Here is a 21813-nt window from a genome sequence, read left to right as displayed (position 1 = left end):
GATTGTAATGTCTATTAGCTGCTGGTATCATAAGCACCACTTACCACCTTCTCAGGTCTGTCCAGACTTCAAGGGGTCTTTCAGCTGTCACTCAAGAAAGACATCCGAATTACCATCTACGACTCGAGAGCCATGACATCCCGGGCTATGATGAAGAAAATTAAAAGTTCTGGCGCCAGTCATATCATCATAGACTGCTCACGAAAATTCCTCCGTCCCTTACTCGAAAAGGTGTGTATAATGTGCAAAGCTTTTTCTTGTGTGTTTGTGTGTGTGTGTGTGTGTGTGTGTGTGTGTGTATGTGCGTATGTGCTCTTACAATGTCCTTTGGTTTGTCTGTAAGTTGTTATTTATCACTGTTTGTGAAACGTTTTCTTCTTCTCTGTGACAGATTCAATGATTTCCTCGAATAAACAATCAAGTGTAAATGTTGTTCTACTACCATAGTCCAAGTAGGATATTTAAGGCGACTAGACGTTTTGACGGTATAAGGATGGTCAGACATGTTCCTGAATATCAGTGTCTTTTGATAACACGATTTAACTGTAAATCCCATTTAGATATAACCCGGTAATGTCACGTTTATTTGAGACGTACTTTATGTTACACTTCTAGAAGCGTCTTCTTCTTCTTCTTCTTCTTCTTCTTCTTCTTCTTCTTCTTCTGGTTAAGTCTGCCTCCTTCAATACGCTGAAGATTCTTTCATCTTCTATCCCAACGAAGTCACTGCAGGGTGAACATTTTATAAGAACATCCAATATCGCGCTATAAAACATTAATGTTTACCGTGCTATTCCTAGCCCAGCTGAACCAGCAGTCTGAGATAAGTAAACTGAGAGAGCTAATATTCTTGGCCCTCTTGTCATGGGGCATACTGTTATATCAGTGTTGGAAGTGAAAGACACTAAAATCGAGCAAGCGAAGCTGCGCTTGGAAAAAAAACCCACACTCGGTCAAATTACCATAACTACCTTTACAACATCAACAGATGTGTAGTTAAGCAGCTATTTTTTTTCTTTTGGTTGAGGTAGGTTCGTAAATTTGTGACACGGAATGTCATTAATAGTAGAGGAAAACAAATTTGAAACACATCTATTTCGTCAAATAGCAAGAATAGTGGGTATTACAAGGTCTCATTTTTTATACGAAATAGGAATACGATAGCCGAAGATTGCGAACGTTCATGTAGTTGTGTTGCTGTGCTCATTTGTTGTTCTATACACTCTAAGAAAAATAGGTTCAACTTCGCACCTTGACCATGCAGTGTCACGCTAGGAGTACCTTTACGGGTGCAGCTTTACACCTTTCAGACCAGATGCTTCCAGTGTGACACTGGTGATGGTGAAATGTTGAACCTATTTTTCTTGGAGTGTATCGAAATAAATCATTGAGTAGAAACAAAACACAATGGCAAGAGATTAGTAAAAGATATAATGTCGCAAGTTATGTCGATGTGTCTTACCACAACATTTAATGCTCATCATTCTTCACGTGTCTTTTTCCCTAGTGGGTACAAAATTAACAAAGCCCACCTGCAACAAACGCAAGACAAGAAAATGCCAACCTGCGATAGCATTGCCGCTAGTCTTATTAAAGTGTTACTGCACTTTCTTGTAAAGTACCTCAGCTTGATTTCAGTAATGCACGTCAATTCTCAGTATTCGTACATCAATTATGGGTGGCACCTCTCTTCCCGCCATAATAACACAATTGATGGCGTCTTAAAGAGTGTTCCACAGAACATGTGGAATGCGACAATTGGTTCGGTGAATTCGCGGGCCTCATCCTAGAAGTGTCGTTTGTAATTTAATTCGTGGAATAGATTGTCACTCACCATGAAGCTGGGAGTTTCCAAAAGGATACAAACACAGAGTAATCATGGACAATTTGCATCTTATAAAGTACGAGGCATGCAAGGAGACGGAGAGCGAAGTGCAGGCTGTATGTCGACCATTAACCATTCATTCTACGTAAGAAAGAGCCAGTCACCATTTTCCTTCGCATTCTCTTTAGCTTGGTGCTCAGTTGTTCAGACATTTGAGTGTCTTTTCAACAGTAACATCTGGAAATAGATATTCTGAAATCGCCGGTACATATTGGTTAGAAAGCCTTGTACGTTAACCAACGCTGGCGTCGGCTGGTGTCCAGTATAAAGAAATAAGGGACATATTTTTCTCTTTTTTTCCCCGGCTTAAACTCTTTCTAGGCGTAAAGAGTACGCATCAATTTTAGGTTACAGTGAAACACAATTCTGATTAAAAAAAGAGAGAAAAATCTTCAGAATTTCCGGTCTCAAGATCAAAATGATTATGTGAATGATTGAAATTCCGTCCGTAGTATAAAGTATGTTGGACAATCGCACAGTGAAGATGACAATGAGCACAATTCTACCAAAATATGTAGAAATATGAAAATGATAATTTGCAAGATTATGAAAGATGCTGATTTATATCCAAGTTCACGTTTTCATGTACATATTTTAAATTATTGAATTGTTAAAGGGATGATTCAGTTTCGGTTAGGATGGGGCTACAGTTTTCCAACGTTTAGTGACGATGATTTTACGAGATAATTAGAAAACTCTTAGTAAATATAAAAGAGCATGCACTTCTAAGTGGAATTCAAAGTTTATTTGACAAAAACTGGATTAGAAATGGCTGAGATATCCAAAACAAAGCAATCCTAATAAAAGGTGCGACCCACCTTTTATTATTAAGATCGCATTGTTTTACTTTGTTTTTTTTTATATCTCAGCCATTTCGAAACTGATTTTCATCAATGAACTCTGAATTCCTCTCAGAATTGTATGCTCTTTAACATTTCATAAAGTGGTTTATAATTATCTTGCAAAAAGTTAAAGGATTTAACTCTATCATTTCCTTTCATTATCTAATTTTTCCCTCAGATGATGGAGTTTCAGATGCTTATGAGTTACTTCCATTACATCATTACTCCACTGGTAAGATCAATACTTTTGATTACACTGAGACTCCTTAAGGGTACATGTACATGGTTGTATCAACGGAAATGAGCATCAGACAGTTCAGACAAACGTGAAGTAGCAGTGGTTATAATGATAATTACCGTTTTAGGTTTATGAGTGTTAAGAGACATGTTTTATTTCTGTGATGTTATCACTAAATCAGTAGTAATTGCGTGAAAGTCTCAAGTTTGTTTGCTGCCGATAAAGTCAAACATTTAATGGAAGAGTGTTTGGTATCTGGGTTTGATCACCCCCCCCCCAAAAAAAAAAGGGAAAAAAACGCATTTGTAAAACGCGTAGTTTAACACGTAACATAATTAAGACTATAGAATGGCAGAGCCCAAGGTACTGTCGGAGGTTCATCTTCCAATCTTGATATGGTGATAACATTCTTTCCCATCGTCTAGGATACCTTCTCTATCGATCTCACCCGATACACCGGCGATTTCGTCAACATCACCGCACTCCAGCTCATTGACATGGAGAACACTGACAATGCAAGGCTCGTCCAGGACTTCAGTGACCACGTGGTTGAGAACCTCGGATCGGTCGAAGACCCCGGGATGACGGTAACGTTCTCTCAGAGATAACAATGATTCTTTGCTATTGATTTCATGTTGTTGAATAATTCTTCCAATACTGTTTCAGTTGTGAAGACTTCTTCGACGACACAAAATATTTACTGTCACTTGTGAGAGAATCATAAATTCAGACAGTGCTTTCATAATCTTTTGTGTTGAGAAACGTTACAACTTTCAATTCCAGCTCAGTAATTTTTAAGTGAATTGAGTTGACTCTTATCCCATTTCACATTGATTTGCTGAAGCCAAGTGTTTCTTTTTAAAACAGACAAGTCAACATCTACGGTAGACATTTCCTGTCAGCACCTGAATATAGTTTTTACTTACCAACAAGTTTCTCTGCGTCGTCAGTACCTAACGAACTTACAAAGTTTTTTTCCACATTAATTACTCCCGCTATCTTTTCCCTATCTTGTACACCGACAGCTAGAGGCAGCCCTGGTCTACGACGCAGTTAGTCTTACTTCCAGCGCGTTGCACCGAGCGTCAGGGCAAAGTGGTAGTCTTGCTGTCAGATCGCTTTCCTGTGAACGGTCCCAGTCTTGGGACAATGGACTAACTCTCTACAATGACTTAGAGTCTGTGAGTCTTTTATAATTATAATGTTTTACTTCACTCTCAATTATTTGCTGGTCATCTCGTATCCCTCACTTGAAACAGATGTCAGAACTCTCCCTATCAAACCCACTAAGAAATAATCAATCGGTCATTAATGCATACTTTTTTGCAAAACAGAATGCAATAATAATTCCCTCATCAATTGCATACTGTTTACGTTTTCGTATGTCAAAGCTATCAAACGAGAAGTCACCAACTGAATCACTCACTTTTAGTAAACATAGTTGCATGTACACATCCGAATTTTTAAAGGTGTATTAAATGGTACTTGGAATTATTGTCAAACACATATCTTTTTCTCCAATAATAGTATTCCCTAAAAGTGATTTCGGATCATTCTTTAAAATGCAACAATAATTTTCATGAAAAGGTGCACCTTTTTCTCCATGATTCATTGAACAAGAAAATGAATTCAAAGAACATTTGAGACCGTAATAATGGGGGATTGTATGGTAATAGAATCATCTCATATGATTATATGAAATTTTGGTGGCTCTTCCTGTCACTGTTTTGTGGAAAGATCTTACACTTATAATACCATATCTTTATCATTTTCGTCCTCAGTAAAACCTAATGTTATATTTGTTTGACTTCATTCTATTTATCAAAGTCATTTTTTTTTGCAGTGCATTGAAATCGCACTTTAAGCCGAGAGATTTTACTTACAGACGCTGCGCGCGCTTGAACTAAATTCCCGCAGAGAACAAAACACTTTCAAGCACTGGGAGCAGCCCGCAGCTGTCTCAATTCCGGTACAAGACGCTTACGTAGAATGATACCGCTGTTATCATGTCCGCAAGATGCCAATTAAGTGGCGGCACCAGCGTACCATTACCTCCCGTTAAGATGAAATATAAAACAAAGAACACATTATCATTGGTTGCGTGTCGACATCTGCATGACATCACATTAACTAAGGTATGTAACCCTCGCCTCTAACGCAAGCGGGAAAGCTTGGATTCCCGAGACACGTGAGAACCTAATGTTAGCACTCTTGATATCTGTCAAAATTTGAAGAGTGCCAAATGTCGGGAACTCTAATGGGTTTTAGAAAGCTTGGTAGGTTACTCCTTCTGTAAACAAACATTCTTTTCCTTTTACCTCCGTCAGTGCTTTCATTAACGATATCTTCCTGCCGCAAATTGTGCAATAACTGTCGAGTAATGAGTTAATGCCTACACCCTTCGAGATATCATTCTGTTGTGAAATGTTGAGTCTGTGAGAAAAAGATATGGAAATCGTGTTAATGAGAGATGTGGATAGTTCAGCATTCATTACTGACGATTTAATGCTTAAAATCGTCTCGTCGTGAATGAGAATCAATAATGTGTCTGATGAACCGAGAAAAATATATACACTGATTGCAAGAGAAGTAGTGGATTTTTATGACTCTTTGTCTCAGCTGAGAAATTTCTTTTGTTTGAATAGTTACCTTTTGAAGAGAGATAAGTATAATAATGTTTACTATTTCTAGTAATAGATAGCGACGTTTGTATCATAACATTAATTAGTGTTGAAATGAAAATGGTGCTAAACATTTGATCTCAATACAATAAATTAATCACCGACATTTTTAGCTGTCAACGCTACAGCCTTAATCAGAGGTAGATATCTGATACATCAGAGGTAGATAACACCATTTCAGTTGAATTTCCAATACAGATGAGCTTCTACTCTAATTAATAAGTGTTCATAAATGTATCATAAAAAAAAGAGTCATGTCTGATGCGTGTAATTCAGAGTCGATGTGTGATGGGGAAGATTTTTCCGACATATTTGTTGATTTACAGATCAGCAGTTGCGATCTTAACAAATTTAATTTGCAGAGGGAGACAAAGTGAAGAAACTCACACCTGAAGATTGTCTTATCAGTCTGCCTAGGTTGAAAATGACTTCCCGGTAAAATAGTTCTCAAATATTCTTATTGCTTTTATTTAAAAGTTTAAAAGAGTTCTGATGAACTTGTTCATTTGTTATTGTTTATTGCCGCAATAAAATGGTCCACTAAACAGTGTAAAATTTTACCCGAAATATCCTTCACATCGAGGGTTTGTATTATTCAGAAGACGTCGTTGATACAGCGCTAAAGCTTCGCAAGCCCTGTAAACCAAACATGAAAACACAGGAATTCTCTCATGCAAAATCCCAAATGCCTTTACCTTCTGCATGAACATGACCCCTGCCTGGCTGAATCAAGGTACTTGGTTCTATGCAATAACTGATTTCCCTGCCCACTCTGCTCTACACATGATGCACGCACTGTTTGTTTCACCAAATTTATTCGCATTGGAATCAGGGAGAATGTAATTCAATTGTAGACTGCTAACCTCTCATGAAGTCGTGTATCGCTTCGTGAATTCGGATTCCCCTTGAATACAGGCAATGTTGATATTATATTATCCGTTTCCCTGTATCCATTAGGCTTACAGTGGAATATCATTTGAATAATGCAGGCGTCGCAAGGCCCTTGAGCCAACACGCATTCTATTTTGGATGTTACGTTACCGTCTGTCAAAAATCATTCTTCACCGCCTCAGATATGTATACCCCAAATACAACAACAAACCCTCTTATGGTAAGGCGGGAATAGTCAATAAATGATGAATCGTACATCACCTATCGTCTGCTGAATTCAATCATCTCAGTTTTTTACATTTCCCTACCAGCAACCACATAAAATGAATTTCAGGCATAATGCAAACAGATCCTACACACTACTAGTATCTAATTTTATATTTTCATTACCGATGCAAGTTTTGCTAGAATCTGCTGAGTTTATTATTGTAAATCCGCTGTCCAGATTTTTGTCATACCAAGCAAATTTGCTCTTCATAGAATACAAAAATTCAGGAACACCTTGAAACCTTTTATATGTAATTTCACGTAACCTGATGAAATTAAAGGCATAATTTACCATTTGCAGATGAAAAAAAAAACCCCAGCATTTGTGCTTCAAAATAGTTCTAAAATGTGAGTTAGGGATAGAAACAACCACTGTGAACTTTTGAATCCGTATAATCAATGTTAAGTATTGTTAAATACACAAAATGTGAACAATAGTTATAATAAGAATGCTTCCAGACTAAACCGTCTACAGTTATGGTTTAGTGAGAAAAATGCTGGTATCTCCTTATATTTTAGGCTTTATTGTGAAAAATTTATTTGATACGATGTTTTGTGATACAACAGACCTATACATATGCATCAAATGTGATATCTTGAACATTTTTTACATCACTGCTCCCAAAGGTAAACTGGACCTTTAAGAGGAAACATCGTTTAGAAATGCCTGGTCAAAACAAATTTTCTACGTTTTGTGTAAAAGACAATTCCCATCCTGAAATGCGCACAATCTCAAACCAATGAGTTACGGTATAGACATACCTATTGTACAGGGGAGAAACAGACGGGAAAGTACCCTCCCTTGAGAAGTAGAAATTGACATGTCGGGGGGGGGGGGGGGGAGTGGCTACATTTTGAGTTGGCCTATTTCTGTGAAACAAGTCCCATCTAATCAGAGCTGCTTATTTTGTCCTTACTTGCAATTAACATATTGTTGTACTCTTATCACAAAGACCAATTTTGTCTTTCTTAAATCTACCTCAATGTCAATCCTACAGACTACGATCACCGGCCTTACAGGCAACATCCAGTTTGCGGAAGGAGAGCGATCTGATGTACTTTTCCACATCACATCCCTAACGGAGAATGGAATGAAACAAGTGAGAAATATTTACACTGGTCATTCTACTACCACTAGCCAGCTTCGATATCATTTAACGTTCTTCTGTAACAGTACATGTATTTTTTTCTAATTGTCATTTTACGTTCTGTTCTCAATTGTAGTTTGATAATTCTTATTACTTTTATGATCCTCTTGGATTTGGAGATACTAGATACGAATGATAATATGTAAAAGGATCATCTTATCAGACGAACGCTAGCTTAGTTTTCGCAATTGTCTTTCATAGACGAAATTGTGATGAAGATGTTGAGAAAGAGAAAGACATTAAAAGAAAACCACCGTACCATATACGATGACATGGTTGAACTTTAGATTTTTTCTGTGTTCTTTTGTTTTCCCTTCCATCTTTTGGTTGAAAGGTATAGGAAGGTCCAAAACAATGGAAACCTTCAAAAGCAAATTTAAACGATATTTCTATATGAGTACAGTAAACTCTGTACACCGAAGGTGAAAGCCGAAAGTTCAGTCAAATTGAATTAAATTCGTTATTTTCCTGATGTTTCATGCTGGCCTCGTATTTTACTCAGATCAGTGTGTGCGTGTGTGCATATGAGTGGGTGTGTATGTGTGAGGGCACATTTCAAAACATTTTATAAATGACCTTTTTTGCGTTTCAAAACGAAGAGTTCACCTTTCGAAATTTGCCGAAAGAAATTGATATGAATGTTTTCTTGCGTTCTCGTTGACAGATTGGTCATTGGCAAAAAGAGAGCGGGGTAGAGATGTATCCGGTACACAGCGATCAGTCGGCTGCCGTGCGAGCAGGCATTAACAGGACACTTATCGTCACCACTGTGTTGGTACGAACACGTGATATTATTTTTATCCTCTTCATTAGTAACAATGTCTTAAGTTGATCGAGATTTCTTATATGACATTACGTCTAAGGCACGAAATACGGAGAAATACAACTTTAATAATGAAACCAATCAAAATTCACTTTTCAGTTGTCACTTTTGAAATTGTGGCGAAAATGCGATAGAGCACCTTTAAAATATGCGGCTCATGCCCTTAATTTCTGAACATGTGTAAAAATCCCATAGAGTTTGCCCCCGTGCATTTCCAATGGAGAAATTGTATAGAAGGTTTTGGAACACCCTATAGTTTTGTGATACACCCTGTACAGAAACCAAGGTTAATGATGTCCAAAGTAGGGAAAAAGGCCAGAAGCCCTAGGGAAAAAGGCCCAGATAATATTAAGCCATAGAAGCAGGGTTGTATAGTACTCCAATACATTTTGATACATGATGGGTTAATAAGACAGGATTGGTCACGTGACCCTGGCTCGAGAGGGTATAAATACCGCGAGCTCACTGCACAACTTTTCAGTTGGGTTGGGGGGTAAGTGCGGGTCCACAGCACTCTCTCTCTGTTTAGGAATAACTATAAAATTAATGGGGAACCACTAGGCCAGTATAACAGAGCTTAGCAGAGAGAAAACCATCGGTTGTAACAGCAGGAACTACAATATAGCAATGCTGCACTGAACCGTATTTCGGACTGTCGTTTCCACACCAGCCTCCTTCTTGCAACTGGTAGTCTGTAATACTAGACCCTGTGAATGGGTTGCTGTATGGTTGATTGGGAGAATGATATGCCTGGGTTTCTAATGCGCCTAGTGAGTCCGAATGCACGTATATAGACGTGGTGTATGAGATACATGTAGGCTGCATACAGTATGAGAGCTATATGAATAAGGTGCTGATGTGCTGCTACACATAGTACACATTATACCTGTAAACACAAGAATTAAGGCTCTTGGACCGCTCCCCGGCTACGCTACAAAATTGGTGGCAGCGGTGGGATTTTGGGAAGATTTTGAAACAGGCAATTGTAGTATACAGGGATATACGTTGAGAAAAGCGTTTTGAAATCCCAAGATCCAGTGATACGAGCCCATACTATCACAATGGAGAATCTAGTTGGCAGTCCAGGCATGGAAAGCGATGAAATTATTTTTCAACCACAAGGCAGGCAAGATGAGGGTAATGAAGCCAGAGACTCATCGGAAACAGATGTATCTGACAGGGAGGAAAATGAGGATTTAGCAACAATGCTAGGCAGGCTTTTACAGCAGAACAAAGCTCCCAAAACCAAACGCAGTAACACAGCTAAGGCTCCCACTTATGACGGATCGTCAGCTTGGGATGATTTTGCAGTCCAGTTTGATGTTATTGCAGAACTGAATGGATGGGGTTACAAGACAAAATCAATGCAGCTAGCAGCCAGTTTGAGGGGAGATGCTCGAGCCGTCTTGAGCGATCTCGAATCAGAGAAAAGACACGATTTCAGGTCATTGGAGGCTGCCCTAAAGGCTAGGTTTCAACCCGAAAACCAAACCGAGATGCATCGGGTAGAATTAAGAAACAGGAGGAGGGGGAAGGATGAATCCTTACCTGAGCTAGGGCAAGCGGTGCGGCGCCTTACTAGGAGGGCGTATCCCACAGCAAAGGCGGAGCTGCAAGATGTTCTAGCTAAAGACCATTTCATAGATGCGATTCAGGACCCCGATATCCGATTTGGAGTGTATAACGCTCATCCTACTTCACTTACGGAGGCTATTGGGGCTGCTGTAGAAGTTGAGGCTTTCCAAATAGCAGAGCGTAGGCGAAATTTCCCACAAAGGAAACAGGTCCGTAACGTTAACGTTGGGAATAAGATGGGCAATGTAAAAGATGATGGAGCAGTCATTTCTTCAGATGCAGTGGAGAAAATTGTAGCTGCAGTTATGGCAGAGCTGTCAAAGGCAGGAGTGGCGAAAAAGACCGGCTTCCACAGAGATTCTGAGTCCACACAAATGGGCGGGCGTTCATCTGGTCCGCCGAGATGCTGGAAATGTGGAAGACTTGGGCATTTGCAGAAAGACTGTAAGAACCAGAGCCCCGGAGGTAGAATGTATGCACAACACGGTGGAACTGCAGAAAGTAGGCAGGGAAACTCAGCCCAGCCGAGTCCAGGGGTCGGGGACCGGCAGTAGATAGCTCACGGCCCCATACAGTGTTTACGCGCTTTTGCAGTGGAGAAACAGACGGCATCATTATACCTGTAGAATTCAATGGGCAAGAAATCCACTCTTTGGTAGATACGGGAGCAAATGCAACAATACTAAGTACAAGGGCGTTTGAGAAATTCGAACCAAATCAAAAGCCTGAATTACAGAGGACTGATGTAGACATGACCATGGCAGATGGTGAAACCAAACCAATACAAGGGAAGGGCAAAATGAGCATCAAAATTGGAAATGTCATCCTGCGTCATGACATTTGGATAGCTGACATAGAGCCACAAGCAATAATCGGGATGGATCTGTTAAAGCTTTGCAAATGTACGATTGAACCAAGTCAGAATATGGTTCGGGTTGGAGATGAAATTATTGATGCAGAGCAGCATGACTACCCAACCGTCTACACAGTGCGTTTAACAGAGACAATATGCATTAAGGCAGGAGAAGAGATCGTTGTCCCAGGGAGACTGGATGGGGTACCAACCACATTACCAAATGGAATGATTATGGAGCCGAATGAGAAATTCGTGGAGAAATACCCACTACTAGTGGCTAGAGTACTAATAGGCACAGGCAGAGACACAGTCCCAATAAGGATAGCAAACGTCGCTGAAGAGACACAGACGATATACAAGAACACTAGGGTAGCAACATGTCAGGAAGTAGATGAGGTGCTAGCCAATGACGAGACTACGGAGGAGTCCATCAGAACAAGTATGGACAGCACAGGCGAGAATGTCCCTGAATATCTGAAGGAATTACTGGAAGCAAGTACAGGAACACTCAATGCTAGTCAACGGGATGCAGTGGCCTCATTACTACACAATTACCAAGACATCTTCTCCACTGGCAAAAACGATATAGGCAGAACTGGAATTGTGAAACACACAATAAACACGGAAAAATCTGAACCTATCCGACAACACGCAAGGCGCCTGCCCATTCACAAGAGGGAGGATGCAAAAGAACAAGTCTCCGCAATGCTAAAGGAAGAAATAATAGAGCCTTCCTCTAGCCCATGGTCGTCGCCAGTGGTGCTCGTCAAAAAGAAAGACGGATCAACTAGATTCTGTGTAGACTATCGCAAACTCAACGACATAACCAAGAAAGACAGCTACCCGCTTCCACGAATAGATGACTCGCTCGATAGACTCGGAGGAACAAAATGGTTCTCGACTTTAGATCTGTCTAGTGGCTATTGGCAAATTGAAATGGAAGAGCATGACAAGGAAAAGACCGCATTCGTAACTGAGGGAGGGCTATTCCAATTCAAAGTAATGCCTTTCGGACTCTGCAATGCACCGGCAACGTTCGAACGATTGATGGAGCAAGTGCTGCATGGTCTGCAGTGGCAGACATGTTTGGTGTACTTAGACGATATCATTGTGTTCGGAAAGACATTTGAACAACAGCTAGAGCGACTCACGGAGGTATTTCAACGACTGCGTGATGCTCATTTGAAACTATCCCCCTCGAAATGTGTTCTCTTCAGGCACCAAGTCCCATTCCTCGGGCATATCATTTCTGAACATGGCATAGCAACGGACCCAAGCAAGATTACTGCAGTGAATGAGTGGCCGAGACCAAAAACAGTGAAGGAAGTCAGAAGTTTTCTCGGTTTTTGTTCTTACTACCGGCGCTTTGTGAAAGACTTTGCACGCATTGCAAGACCCCTGCACAAGTTAACGGAGAAAGGTGCTCCGTTCAGATGGACGCAAGACTGCGAGCAAGCTTTCGAGACACTCAGGCGCGCCCTAACATCGTCACCTATCCTCGCATTCCCACGTGATGATGATCCCTTCATCATTGACACAGACGCAAGCAATGACGGAATCGGCGCAGTACTCTCACAAGTACAAGATGGCCAGGAACGTGTTGTAGCTTACTTCAGCCGTGCCTTGAATAAAGCAGAAAGGCAGTATTGTGTGACTAGGAAGGAGTTGTTGGCACTCGTTCAGGGAGTGAAACACTTTCACCCTTACATCTATGGAGCAGAATTCCTAATACGTACTGATCATGGGGCACTGCGGTGGTTGATGGGGTTTAAAAACCCGGAGGGGCAAGTAGCACGATGGCTTGAACTCCTCGGTACTTATAACTTTCGGATCCAGCATAGAGCAGGAAATTCGCATGGGAACGCTGATGGGCTTTCACGTAGACCATGCGTGGACTGTAAGCATTGTGAGCAGAAAGAGGCAAAGGACTTTGCTTCGGATGATGAGCAGGAAGCTCATGGGACTGATGTCCGGGTTCACAGTGTGGGGATACAGTCGGGTCAGCCTGAGGACGCTCAGGACAGACCGGATAATTGCTCTGGTATAGGGAGCTGGAGAGTTGGGCATGTGGCCGATGCTCAACAAGAAGACAGGTGTCTTCGGAAGGTTATGGCTTGGAAACAGGCAGATTATCGACCACCGTGGGAAGAAGTGTCACTGGAAGGACCAGAACTCAAAGCATATTGGATGCAATGGGACAGGTTGCATCTGAGGAATGGTCTTCTCTACCGTAGATGGGAGAGTGAAGATGGCAGTCAAATAATCTGGCAGCTCGTTGTGCCTGAAAATCTAAAGGCAGAAGCATTAAAACAGCTCCACGATCACAGAATGACAGGTCATACTGGAATCACACGAACAGGGCAGAGAGTAAAAGAGAGATTCTACTGGTACGGTTACCGGAGAGATGTGGAGGAGTGGTGTAACTCATGCCAAATCTGCGGAGGAGCAAAGAAGGTATCTCAACGCAGACAAGCCAAAATGAGACAGTACAATGTCGGAAAGCCAATGGAGAGAATAGCTATCGACATCATGGGACCACTTCCTACGTCAAGGAACGGGAACAAATACATTATGGTGGTAGCTGACTACTTCACAAAGTGGACAGAAGCTTTCCCAATCCCCAATCAAACAGCAGAGACGGTAGCAAAAGTGCTGGTAGAAGAGTTTGTCTGTAGGTTTGGTATACCAGTTGAAATCCACACCGACCAGGGAAGAAATTTCGAGTCAAACCTCTTCAAAGAAGTTTGTCGACTACTGGATATAGACAAGACACGCACCACACCCTTTCACCCTCAATCAGATGGGATGGTCGAGCGATTTAACAGGACACTCCAGGCAATGCTCTCAAAAGTCGTAGCGCCTGACCAAAGAGACTGGGACGAATGGCTCCCATACGTGATGATGGCCTACCGGACATCAATTCATGACACTACTAAATTCTCACCATGTGAAATGATGCTGGGAAGAAGTGTGAAACTCCCAATTGATGTTCTACTACCCAATACAAGCACAGACACTGAAGAAGAAACCAACTATGCATACACGCTGGAAACGAAAATGAGGAAAGTACACGACCTGGCGAGAGAAAACATACGAGGGAGCAGCACTCGCCAGAAAGCAACGTACGACAGAAGGGCGGTATCCAATCCATTGAAAAGGGGTGATGCAGTTTGGCTAATCAATACAGCAACAAAGAAGGGACTTTCCCCAAAATTGAGACAGAATTGGCTTGGTCCGTATAAAGTACTCGACAAGTTGAGCGATGTAACCTATCGAGTAAAGAAGGAACCAGCAGGGAAGCCAAAAATTGTACATCGAGACAGGCTGCGACTTTTCAGAGAAAGAATACCGGCAAAAGTGGCAAGAAAACAAACACCCGAGACACAGATTCCTTCCAGCGAAGACGAATATCGACTATTTCTCCGCCCGAGAAGGAAACCAAAGCGGTACGGGTCTGATGGAGTAGACTAATGTGCGAGTGGCAGTGATCGTCCTCCGTCGTTAATACGTAGTGGTATTATGTCCAAATTCGGATGGGGAGTGGTAGCACCTTTCACTGTGTGTGGTTGAACATACAGACACTGGTCCACACTCATCCAACCCAAATTGTAACCTGATTTATTTTGGCAAATTTTGGTTTGAATAAGAATGAACAGAAAAAGAGAGAAAAAAAAAATAACATTTTGGATTGTTTTATAAAACGAAGCTAGCCCCACGTCCTGGCTAGCTGCTGAGAACCAACGACACAAACCAGGGAAATGCAGCAGAGGATGATCAACGACACACACACTGGTTTTGTAGCTGAGGAAGATCAACGACACAAACTCCGGTGACTACCATGCCCCTTGAAGAAGAAGAATCCATGAAGAAATTTAGGATGTTAAATAATGCATGTAATGAGACATAGAAGAAATTGAAGCTCTCGAAGAAGATGAAGAATGGAAGAAGAGAAGAAGACGAAGAAAGTATATACATAAGTCTAACTGTCGAATTGGATTGTTTTGAACTTGTAAGCCCGAATCATGGAGGTCCCAAAGTTATGCTGTTTCGAAAAGTTTGATTTTGTTCCCGGTTTGTATAAATGATAAATTGGTAGAAGAAGCAAATTACAGGAAAACCCAACTATGTCCTAACGTTTTGGCCTGGGAATGGGGAGAAATGCCCCACCAAAATTCAAACTCCATGATTCAGGATGTATATATGTACACTTTGTAAATACATTTCCAAGTTTGTAATCTGCAAGCTCTGTTGACAACCAAAAGCTCATAGGGGAAGTACCAGATAATAGTGGGAATATAATTTGATATGTTTGATTTTTAATACAGTTGATAATGGAGGGAGTAACGACCAAACATTCCACACCAACCTCCAGGAGTAGGTTTCATTTTAAGGAGGGGGTAGTGTGGCGAAAATGCGATAGAGCACCTTTAAAATATGCGGCTCATGCCCTTAATTTCTGAACATGTGTAAAAATCCCATAGAGTTTGCCCCCGTGCATTTCCAATGGAGAAATTGTATAGAAGGTTTTGGAACACCCTATAGTTTTGTGATACACCCTGTACAGAAACCAAGGTTAATGATGTCCAAAGTAGGGAAAAAGGCCAGAAGCCCTAGGGAAAAAGGCCCAGATAATATTAAGCCATAGAAGCAGGGTTGTATAGTACTCCAATACATTTTGATACATGATGGGTTAATAAGACAGGATTGGTCACGTGACCCTGGCTCGAGAGGGTATAAATACCGCGAGCTCACTGCACAACTTTTCAGTTGGGTTGGGGGGTAAGTGCGGGTCCACAGCACTCTCTCTCTGTTTAGGAATAACTATAAAATTAATGGGGAACCACTAGGCCAGTATAACAGAGCTTAGCAGAGAGAAAACCATCGGTTGTAACAGCAGGAACTACAATATAGCAATGCTGCACTGAACCGTATTTCGGACTGTCGTTTCCACACCAGCCTCCTTCTTGCAACTGGTAGTCTGTAATACTAGACCCTGTGAATGGGTTGCTGTATGGTTGATTGGGAGAATGATATGCCTGGGTTTCTAATGCGCCTAGTGAGTCCGAATGCACGTATATAGACGTGGTGTATGAGATACATGTAGGCTGCATACAGTATGAGAGCTATATGAATAAGGTGCTGATGTGCTGCTACACATAGTACACATTATACCTGTAAACACAAGAATTAAGGCTCTTGGACCGCTCCCCGGCTACGCTACAAAATCATGAATAAACTCATTGTTTGACTTTTTCTTATAAGTAATTTGCCATTTAAGCAAACCTGACATGTAAGGCAAAGGAATAATTTTCCGCCTCATTTCTAATTTGATAATACATTATGTGATACAATGAAAATGGCTCATTAACCCAGATTATTACCCGACATCCGCATTCCATTTTATCCAAACCTAATTGAATGACGGTGCTTAATAAAAACATTATATCTAGAAGAAAATAAAACGACCTTGTTAGGAGATAAACGTATGTCTTCAAAAACCTGTCTTCAAATCTGCTTATCAATGGCATGATTTACCACACTTCGGTTCGGTCTGGTTTGCACCATATAAGAAGGAAAGTAATCTAATTGTAATTTCCTGTTTTCATCTATTCGCTGACTAAAGACACAGTCGCCCTTACCAGACAAAAGCTACTCCTGCGGATTTTAAAGAGGATGTGATGTATTATGGAATCAGATCAAATGCTGCGATATGTGTGTATGATAATTCGTGTACAAATTGACAGTAACCGGCCACAGATTTTCTCAAGAAGAAAATAGGCATAGCAGACTCGTTGAACACCAAATGGCGTCACAACACATTTCCTGTTGAAGCTCCAACGAAGTTGTAATTTCTGTACATTTATTTGATACTGGTTACCCCACTTGGCAGGAGAAACCATTTGTGATGTTCCGGGAGACAGAGGACGGACGAACTCTGGAGGGAAACGAAAAATTCCAAGGTTTTTGTATCGACCTGCTACGTCATCTAGCAGAGAAGGTTGGCTTTGAGTACAAGATCAAACTCGTGGACGATGGTAACTATGGTGATGAGCTGGATGATGGCACATGGGATGGAATGGTTGGCGAGCTGATGGAAAGGGTAACGTTTGACAAGTCATTCTCACAAATTTTTTTTCCTCCATTTTTGGTATTCTCTCCTGGTTTGTCACAATGACAGATTGAAATCAATTCTAAAATATCAATATCAAATAATTAATATAAAATGGTAATAAACACAAATTAATTATGATAAAGTATTGGAAGAAAATCTTCAAATCTATAGCAGATTCTGGTATTCTTCCTATGTGATTGGAATATCAAAAACGCAGAATATTTAATCAAGACATCTAAATCATTCTTCAAACTTATATTTGAGAATTCCTTAGTCTTATGAAAACATGGACATTGATTTAAAGAAACGTCGGGAGACTCTCGAGATATAACTTGAAACCGTTTCTCCTTCTTTCCCTTCACTTCCAATATGCAGGATGCTGATTTGGCTGTTGCCCCGCTGACAATTACGTACGTCAGAGAGCAGGTGATCGATTTCTCGAAGCCGTTCATGTACCTCGGGGTCACCATTCTCTACCGGGTGCCAGAGCCGCAAAATCCGGGTGTTTTCTCCTTTCTCAACCCTCTGTCCTTTGATATTTGGATGTACATCGTAATGGCTTACCTCACCGTGAGTCTTTCGTTCTTCCTACTAGCTCGCTTCAGCCCCTATGAGTGGTACAACTCGCATCCTATCAACCCAGACTATGACGCTGTAGAGAATCAGTTCACACTGCTCAGCTGTCTGTGGTTTTCCTTCGGCGGGCTAATGCAGCAGGGGTCGGAGCTCAACCCGCGGGCCTTCTCCACGCGTGTGCTCAGCGGGTTCTGGTGGTTCTTTTCCCTCATTCTCGTTTCTTCCTATACTGCCAACCTAGCTGCTTTCTTGACAGTAGAAAGGATGGTGTCACCTATCCAAAATGCGGACGATTTAGCAAAGCAGACATCGATAGAATATGGCACCAGGACGAGTGGATCGACGACAAGATTCTTTAAGGTTGGCAGAACATCAACATTAAGTTTTCTGTCAGTTACTTTGATTCGAGCTCGTTTAAAAGTGAGGCCATCACGTAAGAATTACTTTTTTAAGAAGATTTGTCAGAGGCTATCTTTATGACATAACTTTTCAACCATAATTTATCATTATCATTAATTGTGCTATTCTTCTTTTGTAATTGAGTCTGGCAAAACAAGATATTAAAGTAAAACATCGGAACTATAATAGTGGAAATCTTCTCACATATATAATATAATATAACTATAATAGTGGAAAGTATTCTCACATATCAATTTGCCATTTCCATATTTTGTACGTTCTTTATCAACGTATACATTGTCAATAGTATGTACAATGTTAGATGGTACATGTAATATAGCAAAATTTAAGTTTTTTCTTCAGTCTCTTTGAGGAAAACAGTGAATTAGTTGTTTCTCGCACAGCTGCCTAGTGACAAGGTGTTTCTTTGAACTGCTTCTGTTCAATTTGAAGTGAAAAAAAAATCATTATTATTTTCTATTACAGTTGGCCCATCTGTTGGTAAAGAGAAGGATCTGACAAATTCCGTTGTGTTCAAGCTGTTAAAATAGCGTTCAAGGAAGCAACATAGTGTAGCCAAAGTTCGACTTTGAAATGGACCAAGGAAATAGGGATTAATGAAGAAGATCTAATCATTAAGAATAATATGTGTTTCCATCTATTTTCAGCGCTCTACGATACACACGTACGAGAAGATGTGGGACTTCATGTTTGCTAGACCACACGTGTTCGTCCAGACGTACCAGGAGGGCATCGACCGCGTGCTGAACTCGAAAAACTACGCCTTCCTCATGGAGTCCACTATGGCTGAGTACCAAGTGTCAAAACATTGCCAGAATCTCACCATGATTGGTGGACTTCTCAACTCCAGAGGCTACGGCGTTGGCACGCCGCTAGGTAAGGACCAAAAGTGATTGAGTGATTGAAACCAGAATGCTACAAACAAAACAAAACAAAACAAAACAAAACAAAACAAATGGCACAAGAAATATCCACTCCGATACCCAAGACGTAAAAAGAATAAAATAAAAAGCTTCGTGCAATGTGATTTGACATGGTAGAGGAACCCTTTCATCTGTAAAATGGGTTGTAATGGCAGTGGTATTAGAAGTATCATAAGAAATGGCAATGGCTTTGATAGAGGCATTAATATGACTTCAAATTTCATCCACTTCATCATGTACAGGAAACTGCCGTTTCCTGTACATATTTCACATATTACTTTAATACATGTGTTATTTTGTTATCTGTCTTTCTCTGCATTTACGCAGGCTCCCGGTATCGTGACGAAATCACCAAAGCTATCCTACAGTTACAAGAAGACGACATCCTCTTGCAGCTAAAGGGAAAATGGTGGAAGTCGGGCCAATGTCAGAGAGATGACAACAGTAAGGACGACGCCAGTGAACTCGGTCTCAAAAACATAGGGGGCATCTTTCTCGTGCTCGTCGCAGGTCTCGTTCTCGGCGTCATGGTAGCCATTGCTGAGTTTGTGTGGAAATCAAAGCAGAACGCAGAGATAGATAAGGTAAAATTACAGTTCCTGTCATGTATGACCCATCACATTTTACAGAGACTTAAACATGTAGTGTCACATGATACAGGAGTCTTTTTTTAGATCATAAGATAGACCATGTAACCAATCAAATAGAAGACGATATTAAAATTGGTTTAAAAATACCTATTAACTGACTGGAATATCACGGACTGGTTTGCATTCGAGGTAGGATGATTTGATAGAACTGCGAAGTTTTGTTGTGTTTTTCATTCATCTTTAGATGAAATTTTCCCCTGGAAGAAAATTTTAAAAGGAACAGACTGCAGTACCGTTAAAACTACTCGTTGATATAAATTGTTAAGAATTATATTATTGCTCTTAAAAAAGACCAAATTGCCAAATCTGTAATATCGTGAATCAACATTTTACTTGAAATAATAATAAAAACATTTTTTCTTTGGTTATATTTTTCCTCACGTGTTTTTCTGTCATAACATTTTGCTTACGTTCGACAGAAGTCATTGTGTGCTGAAATGATGGCGGGTCTACGTTTCGCATTCCGCTGCAATGGCAAGAAGAAAGCGCCCTCATCGATGGAACACAAGTTCATACCTTCCCCCTACCCAGTAGGGATTAACGGACAAATGATTCCAATGACAGAGACAGTTGCGTAGGTTTTCCCTTCAGCCAAGCGAATGAGAACGAAAGAAACGTGAAGCCCGATGTACTGTTCAGCTTCTGCCGCAGCTACTATTGAATGAGTTGAAAGGAATGATGTTGACTAGCTGGTCAGGAAACCTGTCCTCTAGTCACTTCAACTAACAGTCACATGTTGGCTCGGAGTCGGAACAAAGGAATCTAGTACCTTGCATGAGGAAATTGCATCCAAATCACTCGCCTAAAGGAGTTTCTGGTGAAACCTCAAATGAGAAGCCAGATTTCCTTGACTACTTTGAGGCGAGACTGATCGAGAGGCCGACATAGATGTCTAAAAGTCTCTTTGCCAGTACGAATGAAATGTCTGATCGCATAGTGCGAGATGTATAGCAAATGACCCCAAACTTTATCGTCAGACTTAGTTTATTTTTCCTTGATATTTGTACCTACCATTGAGCAGTCATACTTCGTAATTTTGTTCGCCGAATCTACAAAAGAAAGGTCCAATAAAACTCCACAGAAGACAAAAGTGTTTAACCCTTGAAAACATGTAGGTTTCTTGATGGCAAAAAAAAAAAAACCATTTGGTAGCATATGTTTAGTACACTCTCAGAGACACAATATGACGAAAGGTCCAACTAGCAATGTTGACATAGCAACTTTAGTTAACAATTGCTTTAAGGACAATGATAGTCATATATCAATTTTGACCCTCCTACATCCTTTGACTACCAAAGAAATAAAGAGCTATAATAGCTAAAAAAGATTTGGTTGGTTTGGGTGAGGGAAGAGTAGTATGTCAAACTCTCGATGAAAAATCCATTGTTCCACACAAAGCATTATTGGATCCTTTCGTCCAATTGCGAGCCTTTCTTTGTGCATTAGCTTTGCAGTGTGGTTCACTTGTGATCGAAATGAGTTCACGGTAATCGATAGTTTGATCGATGATTTCGTCAGCGTCTTCTGCAGTGACATAAATCTTATTTCCCGATTCAAGGAAATCAGCACGATGTAGAGTGGAATGGCGTTGTGAATTTTTCTGTCATTGCGTTGATTTATTGAACTTTTGATATGGACACAATAACAGTCCAGTGCCATATAGGTCTTCCATCTATTGTAAGAAACCCATAGTTAGCGCAGTGCTATGCAAATTATACAGTTTACACAGACAATATTCGAGCTGTGTTATTAACGTATTATATCTTATCATATTGTTTCATTGTATCAACTCTACTGATCAAAAACCAAAAACATATCCTATTTGACTATGAGTAGCATTACTTGGTAACTAACAACTTAAGAAGATATTTCCCAATGGGCTTTTGCAGAGCATTTGTAGAGTGTTTTTTTTTTCATAGCAATGCA

General features: G+C 40.5%; 1 protein-coding gene across 1 annotated transcript in view; it reads left to right on the top strand.

Moving 5' to 3' along the window:
• Window positions 1-20837, top strand: part of LOC139740126 (glutamate receptor ionotropic, kainate 2-like) — a 107572-nt gene extending 86735 nt beyond the window's left edge. Inside the window, exons 4-14 of the mRNA XM_071650708.1 lie at window positions 56-231; window positions 2906-2959; window positions 3391-3552; window positions 3991-4146; window positions 7803-7904; window positions 8617-8727; window positions 17097-17306; window positions 17694-18254; window positions 18962-19190; window positions 19565-19821; window positions 20307-20837. Of these exons, the coding sequence (XP_071506809.1) occupies window positions 56-231; window positions 2906-2959; window positions 3391-3552; window positions 3991-4146; window positions 7803-7904; window positions 8617-8727; window positions 17097-17306; window positions 17694-18254; window positions 18962-19190; window positions 19565-19821; window positions 20307-20465 (2177 nt within the window). The 3' untranslated portion in view covers window positions 20466-20837. The remainder of the gene's footprint in view (window positions 1-55; window positions 232-2905; window positions 2960-3390; window positions 3553-3990; window positions 4147-7802; window positions 7905-8616; window positions 8728-17096; window positions 17307-17693; window positions 18255-18961; window positions 19191-19564; window positions 19822-20306) is intronic.
• Window positions 20838-21813: the final 976 nt, after the last annotated feature.

Source organism: Diadema antillarum, unplaced genomic scaffold (genome assembly GCF_040938485.1).
Source record: "Diadema antillarum isolate AM-2024a unplaced genomic scaffold, OU_Dant_1.0 seq00000836_RagTag, whole genome shotgun sequence".
NCBI classification, from domain to species: Eukaryota; Metazoa; Echinodermata; class Echinoidea; order Diadematoida; family Diadematidae; genus Diadema; species Diadema antillarum.
The sequence above is the reverse complement of the archived record's forward strand: the minus strand, read 5'-3'. Positions and strand labels throughout refer to the sequence as shown.